This window comes from Sebastes fasciatus, chromosome 15 (assembly GCF_043250625.1).
Source record: "Sebastes fasciatus isolate fSebFas1 chromosome 15, fSebFas1.pri, whole genome shotgun sequence".
Classification (NCBI taxonomy): Eukaryota; Metazoa; Chordata; class Actinopteri; order Perciformes; family Sebastidae; genus Sebastes; species Sebastes fasciatus.
In genome coordinates, this window is record NC_133809.1 from 11,539,750 (window position 1) to 11,551,821 (window position 12,072).

Sequence of the window (12,072 nt, forward strand, 5' to 3'; positions counted from 1 at the left end):
ATAAGTCTTTCAAATTTAGTAGCTTGTTAAAAACTAAATAAAAGTAATATTAATTGCACTTGATGTACTCTGAATGCAGGAATAGATAACATTATTTTATTGGTTGACATGTAAGTATATTGTTTGTCAGCCTTTTCAATCTCAGGATCCAAATCACTAATTTATGATTGGTTGAAATGTTTCGATACCAATGTCAATATGTCACCTGATTTTGGGACCAATATCAAAATAATACTTCCTCAATACCTTAATCTGAGAAACGCTTAATTTCGTTGTTTATAAAACAAGCTAAACTTCATAAACACAGCAGTGTTAATGAAGCAGCAATTCATATATTTTGACAAAATAAAATAATAGGAAATATCCAATCAAATAATGTGTAAAGGAGACCAACTTTCAAAAAGGTTTGGACAGTTTTGCCAGAGATATATTTTGGTAGGTGCTCAAAAAGTATTAAGGTATCCGTAATATCCTGCTCTGGTCAAGGTCCATGGCCTGCAATCCATTTAATGTCGTCATATCTAACAAAACCAGGAGCAAGGAGCATGATGAGCCACTGCACTTACTATCTCCGTTGGCGAACTTGAGCGCAGCAGCACTGGCGCTCTGCACTCTCTCTGCCTGCAGAGCGATGTCGTTCTCCAACAGAGCGTGTTTCTGTAACAAGTCTTCCACTTCCAGCAAGTGTTTCCCAAAGTCAGGAGACAGAAGTCGAGCCTAAAGAGAGGAGGAAAGAACAAGCTGATCAGTTTAGTGTCCAGAGAATAAATGTTAATGAGTTGATGAATATTGCCTCCTGTGCTTGTACCTTCATGTCATCCATCCAGCTGATGATGTACAGCATCTCCTGGAAGATCCTCTGCAAGGTCAAGTTCTTATCCAGACGCGCCCTACGAGCCTTCAGCAGCTCCTGCAGGTAGTCCCACAGGCGCAGGACGTTGTCTTTCCGGACGTCGATACGTTTGGCGTCATGGTATCGCTCTGACTCCAGCTCTTTTGAGATGTCCACCAGGACCTGAATACGCTCTTCATACGCAGAGATGTCCGTCTCAATGGCATCATGCTTTTTCTTCGCTGCCTCCACAGCTGGCAGGTCGTAACCAAAGTTATCCTGAGGAGAGCAGAACCTCATGGTTTAAACCTTTAAACTGTACATTTTGCTGAAATACTTCTGTACTTTTACTCAAGTAAATATTAATTGCACTATTACTTGTAGAAGAGCATTTATACTGTGAGATATTGCTACTTTCATTCACTTAAAGGTGACCTGTGGAGTTCTCTTGTAAACAAACCAAAGCTATGTTTACATTCAGTGTTTCTCACCAACATCGCATGTATTCTTGAGCTCTAATAAATGTTCTGCATGCATTTCCTTCCTCAAAAAAACATTTGCAAAGCTGATTTTGAAGTATTTTAAATCCAGCATTGTTTGCAGCCATGTTGACTAGCTTGCAGTCTTCTTCTACCCTGCATTTTCTGGTGCTTTGCAGCTTATGTTGGCGCATTACTTCCACCTGTAGTTCAGTGTAATACTGTGAAAACACTGGCATGACACATATATATGAATCCTCTGCACATGCAAATAAAACAATAAACCAATCATAGAACAACAGTTACATAGAACTACTTCCCTCCACAGTCATTTTAAAACTTCCTCTTCTGATGATTCTATCTTTTTGTTAACAAACAACTAAATATTTATTTTCTTCTAACTTCTTCCGACTAACTTTTGTGCTAAAAAAAGTTGCTACTTGTTAATTGCAACTGACACCTTTCAGTTGATGTCATCTCTTTATTTTGTCATGGCAACCTGTCTCAGCTGTTTACCTCTCACCACCAATAATCAGGTGTGTAAACAACCTGCTGTGTCAATTAATTAATGCAAACACTGGAAAACTATTATACACATAACTTCATTTAATTAGGTAGTCTAATTGAGATCGAGACCTTTTTCAAGAGACGCCTCGGAACAAATATCCGATAATAACACCATATGATATCCATAGTTTTGTTGTTGATGTTTTACCTGAGCCACGAGTCTCTGGTTCTCCTGGAGCCAGGTCTCCCTCATGGCAGCCTTCCTGTCGAATCTTCTCGCCATCTGTTCCAGCTTCTCCTGTCTGATCAGCTCGTCTCTCAGGATTCGCTCCCGATCATGCTCCGCCCTCTCCAGACGCTCCCAGGCCTGCACACAGATGATGGGATGATGTTTGTTGTGTTTTTTGGAGGGGGGGAATAGCAATGTGATACTTTCTATTTCCAGTTTAGAAGTTCTTTGCTTGATCCAATCCATAAAGACGTAAGAAGTCAATGTCCTACAGAACAACTCCTGTAGTGTCTAAGGATGCTGTAGAGTAGATGTTTGCTGATACAACATATTCTCACTACATAACCCTATCTTAAGGACCTTTCAATTAGGGCAGTAGCTAATAATTATTCTCATTATCAATTAATCTGTTGATTATTCTTTCAATTATTTTTCCAATTAATCGTTTGGTCTGTGAAATGTCAATTTAATTGTGAAAAATGCTTATCACAGCTTCAGAGAGCCCCGGGAGCTGTCTTCAAAAGACTTGTTTTGTCCAACTAATAGCTATATCAGAGGGGAATAGATCCCAACCCTTCCTGTGCCAGTGACATGTTAGTGTTATATTCTGTCTTTTTTATTTTCTTGTGCCTGCAGTGCTGTCAGACCTTTATTTTCTTCATGAGATGGCTTTCATTGTACAGTTTATTGTACTGCACTATAGTATTACCAGTATAATTCAATTCATTTGTGGTTTAATTGTTGCCTCGGGACAGTGCGCTGCTAAATGAATGAATTATGCCCATCTGCCCGAGCTGTATGGCTGAGCTTCAAACCACACACGCTTACATGCTGGTCAAAAGAGAGACAATCTTCATATGAAAAAGCCAAACATTTTCTTTATTAAAACTGCAGCTGAAGTGATTAGTCGTGTAATCAGTTAGTTAATCTATTTTGATGATTGATTACACATTCAAGTCCTGGGCTAGTTTGTAAAAATACCAATCATTCCCTAGTTTCAGCTTCTCAATTGTGAAGATTTGTTGCTTTTCTTTCGTTTTATATGATAATATACTGAATATCTTTGGGTTTTGGACTCTTCGTTGGACCAAACAAGCTATTTGAAGACATCTCATTGTGATGGGCTACTTTCTTGTTATTTTCTAACATTTTATAGACCATATGATTAATCAGAGAAATTAAACTAAAGATCTTTCTCACCCTGTTGATATCAGCGACCAGGGCTCCCTCTTTAGGCGTGTAGACCCTCTGGTTGTTGGACCTCATACGACTCTGGATGGTGAACAGCAGCACCTCAAGGTTTCCCTTCTCCTGGAACCTGAAAGAAAACACAAGTCACACAAAATTGTACAATTAAACTGTACACCTGGAGGAAGAGCTTTCTTCTTTTACAATGCCTGCGTGATGCCAAATGATGACCAAAACATATTCATCAATGTATTTATATTCTAATCACATTCGTTATCATAAAAATACTGTTTACTAAAATAATAATAATAATAATAATGATTAGTTTCTTTGTTCTATAATTGCTTCACGTCCATCTAATGTCTAATTCAATCACTATTTATTTATTTATTTGTCTAAATGCACATTAATTGTGCTCACTTATTTGTGATTATATGTTGGATCAGCAATGGGTCTAATATTGGTTTCTTGTTTGTTGATCTATTGATGACAAACTGTCAAAATTCAGAAGTCAAAATGCAGTAGAGGTATGGATTGTTGTGAATATGAATGATAGAAACATATTTATTTCAATAAGATATAATATTTACTTTTTAAAATGAAATCAGTGACTAATTTGAATTACTTTTAACTCTAACTTTGAATTTACTCTAAAACTGATTGAAAAGAAGCTCAACATAAAAAAAACATATCACACAATAGAATACATTAGATTACCTACAAAACTTAACTTAATAATAACTGAATTTTCTACAACTAAACGGCAGTCAATTAGTGTATTGCAAACTGTTGGAAAGATAGTCATCCCTCTTCTGTATCAATGTGGTTTAATGATTGTTTGTTATTGTAACTCTGTAATTTTATGAAATTTGCTTAATATTGTAAAGGTGAGTCGTGTTTTCATTTTCTCTTGAAGATTAAAAAGCAGTGTGTAATGTAATGGGAAGGTGTCTTGGCTCGACTCACTTGGGCGGCTTCTCTACCGTTCGGTAGGTGTTGAACTTCTGAAGCTGCTGCTGAACTCCGGTCAGAGAGTTGGCAAGTTTCCGGTTGTTCAGCACGATGATGGTCTGCTCGATCCACGTCAGCAGGTCTGACGAAAGCGTCTCATATTTATTAATCATCTTCTCCGTCTCGATGGCGTGATCCAGAACCTGAAGGAGAAGGTCAAAGACAATCATGGTGGCAGGAACAAACTTACGGTAACAAATTCGTCACGAGTGTGCGTCATCTTTCCATCTTACCTTTCCAACTCTCTTGCCCTCGACAGCGAGCTGCTTCATCTTCGAGAAGTAGTGGTAAAATGCCACGACGTACGTGATGATGGACTTCTCATCTGGGTTCTCTGTGAACACATCTACAAACAAACCAGCAGACAAGTCAGTGTCAGCAAAGCCAGAGACCATATCTGGTCCTGAGGTCTTTTTTTCCACCAGGCGTTAAACTCATAAACATTTAGTTCAACATGAAGGCACAGCCTCCGTCAGTCACTCACCTTCAGGGTCTAACAGCTTGGTCACGCCAAGCTGCTGCTCTGCTACGTTGAAGGCGCTCTGGAGGTTGTGGGTCGGGTTTGACCTCTTCAGATTGCTATAGTCCACCAGATCTGGCCTGAGAGAGAAAGATGGAGAGAGGAGTAAGAGAGCAAAAGAGGAAAATGAGACAGTGAGAGAGAAGAAGCAGAATGAGGAGGAGAGACACTGAGCAGACGGGTTTCCTGTGTGTTTACATTTCAGAGCTGGTGAGAGTGGATTTGGCCATTCATCTCTCCTTACCGGTGTTTGTGTATGAGAGCGTTGAAGGCCATGCCGTCTTTCCAGCAGGTGGTGAAGTTTCTGATGTTGATATTGGGATATCTGCAAAACAACAGCGAGGGGACGTCATTGACTGAACATAAGGGACATTGCTGAGAAGCTCCTGTTTTAAATCAACATCTGGGATCTGTTCTGCTTCTCAACACGTGCAATTATGAACCACATATTTCTGCAGCTCCAGGCCTGAGCAGACTCAGACCAGCAGCATTTTGTGATTTGCTCAAAAGATGGCAAAATTTAGAGGCACAGATTCTGAAATATGACAGAATCCAACTGGATGCCAGCAAATCACAACACTTCAAATGAAGACCTTTCACCTTAAAGAATAGTTCAACATTTTGCTTATTCGCATTATTGCAGAGAATTAGATGAGAAGATCGATACCACTTTCATGTCTGTACAGTAAATATGAATCTACAGCCGGCAGCCGGTGAGCTTAGGTCAGCATAAAGACTGGACAGAGAGGGAAACAGCTGGCTCGGCTGAGTTGGAGGTAACAAAATCAGCCCACCAGCACATAACCCCGTAAAAACAAAACATGTTTTATGGTTATTAAATAACTCGAGTCACATGACTTGGACTTGAATCACAAATTGGATGACTTTCGACTCCACTTGACAAAAATCAAAAAAGGAATTGACTCGTGACTTCACTTGGACTTGAGCCTTTCGACTTGAAAATACTTGATACCTTCCCTGAAGCCCAAAGATTTAAAAAGTAAGTTATTTAGAAAGTGTGCCACCAATCAATTCATTTCCTGAATCAACTAATGTAAACGCTATTCATTCCCAGCAAATCAACACTTAAGCCCATTAAGCCAATCACAATTGTTTTAGCTCCAATCAAGTTGCAGGAGAGAACCATGAAGAACTAACGTTACGTTACTGAGCGCCAGTTGGAAAAGATGATACCGAATATAATTTCTCAAAACTCAAAACTCAAAGGTTAGGACTCAGGACTTGACTTGAGACACACTTGCAAAACAATGACTTGGTCTAACCTCTGGTAAAGGGTAATGCAAACCGTTATTATGTTAAAAATGGACATATTTAATTAAATTACTTCTTCTTCTCTCATTTTTTAATTAAACATTATGATAAAATTGAAAACAATGCTGATTGTGATTGCAAACCTATTTCCAACCATAAAAACTGGAATAATAAAAATAGTAACTAATGTTATTTATAGAACACTTTTCGAGATGCTCAAAGATGCTTTACATAACAAACGTATTATGTAAGCAAGAACCTGGAAAACTATAACAATACAAGTAGCGCAGGACACAAAATTAAATATTAAAAGTTTTTTAAAAGGTTTTAAAAGGAGTTTTGAATTTGAAGACGCACACAAAAGAATGTCTTTAACCACTAAAAGATTTATAGCTGTGCAGAGGAGTTGATTCTCATACTGATTCCCAAAAGATATTTACAACAGCTTGGTGATGCTAAAGTTCACACATCCCACTTACCCTGCCGTTTTCATCTGACACCACAGAAGAAGAGCGTCCTTGGCTGAGCGCGTCTCCTTCTGGTCCGCCTGGCCCGTTTCCACAATGATGTCCTGGATCTGATTAAAAAACAACAAGCGCAGCTGGATGATAAATAATGAAACGTAACTAATGACTGTGAGGTTTGCCATCCAACAAGAACAATTCACTGCAGAGAACGAAAACTTAACTGATAGTAACATGTCGCTAATAGGATGCAGCGGTAGGGAGACATTTTGGCAAAGTGGCACAAATACCCCTTTGAAATACATCATTTATTATAGCTTACAGACATACGAGAAGGTTTTTATTTGTCTACAGCAACACTAATCTCAAGGGATATGTCATCGATGTTATTAGCCGACTGGATTCTCACAAATCTAACCCAAAGATCCAGTTGATATGAGGAGGGGTGGTAATTATTGAAGTTTTTTATTTTCCCACACAGTGGGCCAGTAATTAGAGCAGTGATGTGATCTGAGAGACAGGCCCTGAGAGAGGGCTAAATTTAGCCAGCTTTGGTTCTCCTTGGTTTATGCAGACTGAAAAGATACAGACAGGACCAAGTCAACTCCTTTCTTTTCCTTTTCCTTTTCTTTTCATTTGACGAGGCTGAATAATGCAGGAGGCCGTATTGTTTGAACTAGCGTGTCTAAAAATAACAGTGTTGCTGTCAAATTAAAAATAAATATATGCCCCCTCCAAGAAGATAAAAAGAGTCAAACAGACATGTTCTGATGTTGTGGATGTGCTTTTTTACAGCAGATAATAATGGCTCTGGAACCTGAAGGCATCTCAAAAACATCCCAAGGCTGCCAGTTGAAACTGCTTCTGTGCTGCATAAATACACACCCAAATAACACTAATCAGTTAATCAGAGACGTGTCTATCAAACGCAGCAGGTTGTACACTGAATGCAAATTAAAAAAAGTTTTAATGTACTCTGATTTTATTCATATAACAGTCTGGTGGTGGTAGCATAATTGCAGTCACATCTGAACTGTGGTTCAGACACTCTGCACATGTGACCAGCTCATCATGTTATTTGAGGATTGCGATACACATGTTAAATAACATGTTAAATAACAGGAATATCATGTGAGTTTTCTGACCAGAACTGTAATGGTGACATTTTTAGATGTAAGAAAATCTGAAGGAATGCTGAAGAAGATTGTGTCTGATGTAAAGAAAATAATCTTAACATGTAACCCATGTAACTCCCAATGACCTACTGTATCTGGACACAACGACTGGATTTTGCAGTCAAATATCCAAATATTAAAATGATACTTACTTTTGTTGGGGTTTATTTTGTAGATTAAACTCCTTTACTGATCTTTATTGACTGTTGATCTATTGACTATTATTAACTTACAATACCCTACAATACCCATAGACTAACCAGTATCGGGCCTGTCTGCTGCACATTGTACTGGTTTACAGAAAATATAATGTAATATGTTCCATCATATATTTTATATTGTGGTGTATGCTATCTTCTACATGTATACATACACTGTATATAGTGTGCATATATACTACATACTGTATATATATAACATTGCAGTATATTTCATATAATTTGCTTTTACTATTATATCTAAATATACTGTATATATTACTGTTATTTATACATACAATACTTCAGTATGACTCAGTTTCTTCCTCAAGGAAGCTGCTTTCACACCACCAATGAGGGGAAGACGGGAGAGGGGAAGTGGTTTCGATCAAGGCGGTAGGGGTGTGAAGCCGTGGCCGCCCACGTGAACACGCACAGATTTTGCTCTGAGTTCACCATGTTGAATTTCTGGTGGTAACCGACTGCCGTTGGTCTAGCCGCTTTTAAAAGCGCTTTGCTTTTTTGGGGAACGCTCTTGCAGGTAGGTGGTTGTCAGGGCAGTTACCGCGTGAAATGTTTGTTGATGCGTTTTCAGTATGAAAACAGAGAGACAGACAGAGAGGGGAGTGAAGTGATGTTATTGTCCAACATTTTGTGGTTATCATTAAAGTGGCCTAAGTTGCACGGAAGAAGCTGTCATTGTCGTGGCTTTTACTTTAACCAACAACCTAAAATCAATGCACTAAATAGTTAATAGTTTTAGCATTACACACGCTTTATTTTAACATCTTCAGGCTTTGAGTGATTCAAACCAGCAAAACAAAAAGATTACCTGGAAGCGAAGGATGATGGTCCAGATGAGGCCGAGGATGAGGCGATGGTTGCCGTCGACGATGTCGTGGGAGCCCATGTTCTCCAGGTGGACCCTCTGCTCTTTGAGGAACTGCAGAGCTTTGTCCACATTCTCCAAACAGTGGATACGCATTCGGCCCTTAGTGGGTTTTGGCTGAAGACAGAAATAAGACAGAAAACAAAGAGAGGAAAAATGATGAAGGCAAGACACCACGAGAGAGAGAGAAAGAGAGAGAGGGATGATACAAAAGGAGTGAAAAATACAAAATGTAAGGTTTGACAAGAGAGCTTCTTACCAGTCGTTCGCCGGACAGCACCTCCAGCAGTTTAATGAGCATGCGTCCGTCTCGCAGGTCCAGGTAGAGGTCAGAGATGCGACAGCCGACCCGGGACAGGATCGAGTTGACCCATTTAGTGAAGGTCTTCTTCTGAACCGCCTCACGCTCATCTGATGGGAGCACAAAAGTTAAAGAAAGAACATGAGCTCCATGAATAATGAAATAACTTCACATCTACAGAACAGCACCACCGGAGCTGGTGGGGATTAACTGTCCTGCTCAAGGGCTCTCTTGCCGCTTACTGATAAAATACAGCCTGGACATACCCAGGTATCTATATTAGCTAGTGAGCTTTGTCGGCATCAAAAACATAACATAAAAAAATGATTCTGTGGCTCCTCTCATTTAATCCAGTAATAGTATCTCTACCTTCACATCAGCTCTGCCTCCAAGAAACATGATTATGAGACAAGGGGCCCCTGGGCACAGACACCCCTCCTACACAGGAGCAAGACCACCAGACGGATATTATGCAGGTGAACCAGGGGCCAGTTGCATAAACTTAGCTTAAGACTAGTCTTGGCCTTAGGTTAGACTAGTCTAATTAAGACTTTCTGGTGCATAAATATTAAGACTGACTAAACCTGAGCCTGAGGTGAGAGCTTTTTTGCTATTGCAACAATCTGTTAGAGGGTCAGCTAGCTATTTCAACTGTTTATACCCATTACTTTTGGTCGTGTCTAGAAGGTAACATGCAAAAATTTGCAAAAACTTGCAAAAATGTGCAAAAACTCTTGCAAGACCGATGACCAATGCCTAACCTTAACCATCCCACGGGTGTTTCCCAAATGGTGGGTAACCTTCTAGACACAACCCAATGGATAAACAGTTGAAATAGTTAGCTAAAAGTAATGGATAAACATGTCTAGAAGGTAACCCGCAAATTGCAAAATCTTGCAAAAACATGCAAAAGATCTTGTGAGATTCGCTGCCCAACGACCTATCCTAACCTTACCTTACCCATTCAAGGTCAATGCCTAACCTTAACCATCTCGCAAGAGTTTCCCAAATTGTGGGTTAACTTCTACCCAATAGGTTGTGTCGTGTCGTGTCGTTTCTTGAAGCTAATATGATTTCAATGTTTTTGTAGACAGGCCTGCAGCAAATGTGATACACATCATCACAAACGGATACTCCCTGAGGAAAAGCTTAACTTTAACAATCTATGTCTCCTCATCCTCCTAGCAGAGTAGATGGAGAAGTGGTGCTGCATAATAACATCACATGCATAAAACACAAACAAGGTCTCTGCATAGTTAAGCGTAGGTGTACAGTATTTATGCTGAAATTCCTCGACTGCAATTTTGCTCTGAAAACTCAGGAATGACAGGGCAGAGAGGAGCAGAGAGTACAGAGCGTCAGACTTTATGGCAGGATGAGCGCTGCCCACATGGTGACACATTCTGCCAGGCTCACACTTAAAAATCATATCTCGCTGCATGGAAGATGTGCCTCCTACTCAGCAGCAAAAATAAAACCAGATTTGATGGGACCATATGTCAGCATGACCCAATGTACTATATTCTGTTTATTTTGTTTGTGGACACACTTAATGTGAATGGGAACGAACGGGGGTGGTGTGAGTGGGTGTGTGCTTGTGACGGGGGGGTTGTATCTGCATTTAGTAAGCATATAAAATGTCCTGCATGATTTTAACCTTCTCTTATTACACATAAAGTACAGAATATAAAACAGAATAAGACTTGGGATTGGGAATTAAATTAACTTTCTAGTGAACAAACTATTTTGCAGCACCGTTTCTAAATTATCTTAAACATACTTTTCACACTTCTCAACTGCAATTTCTTGTTACTTATCGTCATCCATATGCACCAAAAACAATATATCTGCAATAAGCTAACAACAGCCCAGTCGATTTATTGATCTACATCTAGAAATGAGGTCCAGAGACAACAACATCATATGCACATAATATGATCTATTAAAATACTTCTGTAAGGCTTCATTCCAACATATTAAACAAAGGCTTTGGAAGAGTCTAATTGCCATATTGATTAGCCAATATGATAAATTTACAGGTGATTCAAGGGCTTGGCAACATTGTTAAAATCAATGTCACAATATAAACAAAGCTATATCAAACTTTTTTTATTGTAAACGTATCAATAATGAACATATTTTACAGCTCATAACGTCGTCCTGCCTGACGCCGCTGTCGCCGAAACGAAGCACCCACCCCCTCGGGTTCCCCCTCAAGTAAACACTGTCGGTTCTGCCAGCAGTGTTGCCCTTGCACTGTTACCACCGTTGGCTGTGAGCCGTGGGCTCAGCCGTAGCCATGTTGAGAGCCGTGTGGAGGCAATAGATATGCTTTCATTTTCGTATTTAGCATCTTTAAGAAGAAAGAAAAGAAAAGGAAATGCAACAGATGTAATGTATACAGTGCGTCTAGCTGAAGTTAGTTTGAAGTTATATTTCAAATTAACTGGGAATCATTCATTTGGACAACAGAATTTTGTCACAATATGATCATATTGTCATGATACGACTTAATGTCAATAAACAAAACTGTCTCACACATCTCATAACTTCCATAGTAAGTAATAATTACCTCCGCCAAGGCCAAAGGCCTAGGAAGGAGGTTATGTTTTCACTGGCGTTGGTTTGTTTGTTGGTTTGTTGGTTTGGAGGATTACTCCAAAAGTCCGTCATGGATTTGAATGACATTTTTTGGAGGGGTGGGGTGTGGCACAATGAACAATCCATTAGATTTTGGTGGCGATCCAGATCATGATCCAGCCTCGGGATTTTTTTTTAATAACTCCGCTCAGCCTGTGCATTAACACCACAGGCTTTAAGACATGCGCAGTGTAACTGATGACGGCGTTTTTTCACATTAAACTGTGAAATTACAGTTGAGTTCGACCAAAGCACACTTGGTGATTGTTGGAAAGAGAAACGACGGTTTAGGTGAGTTTTACTTTGTTTCTGTCCTGTTTGAATAAAGTGTTTTACGCTGCTCCGTTACGTACAGCTGATGTCAACAT

At 39.5% G+C, this 12,072-nt stretch overlaps 1 protein-coding gene across 2 annotated transcripts in view; it reads right to left on the minus strand.

Annotated features, from left to right (window-relative positions):
* The window catches only part of sptb (spectrin, beta, erythrocytic), a 51,094-nt gene that overhangs the window by 22,391 nt on the left and 16,631 nt on the right, over window positions 1-12,072 (minus strand). For both annotated transcript variants that reach the window (XM_074659828.1, XM_074659827.1), the window contains 11 exons: window positions 9,023-9,174; window positions 8,707-8,880; window positions 6,518-6,615; window positions 5,011-5,091; window positions 4,731-4,846; window positions 4,480-4,592; window positions 4,202-4,389; window positions 3,248-3,365; window positions 2,027-2,185; window positions 809-1,111; window positions 567-717 (listed from right to left, as the gene is read on the minus strand). In XM_074659828.1, coding sequence (XP_074515929.1) covers window positions 567-717; window positions 809-1,111; window positions 2,027-2,185; window positions 3,248-3,365; window positions 4,202-4,389; window positions 4,480-4,592; window positions 4,731-4,846; window positions 5,011-5,091; window positions 6,518-6,615; window positions 8,707-8,880; window positions 9,023-9,174 — 1,653 coding nt within the window. The remainder of the gene's footprint in view (window positions 1-566; window positions 718-808; window positions 1,112-2,026; window positions 2,186-3,247; window positions 3,366-4,201; window positions 4,390-4,479; window positions 4,593-4,730; window positions 4,847-5,010; window positions 5,092-6,517; window positions 6,616-8,706; window positions 8,881-9,022; window positions 9,175-12,072) is intronic.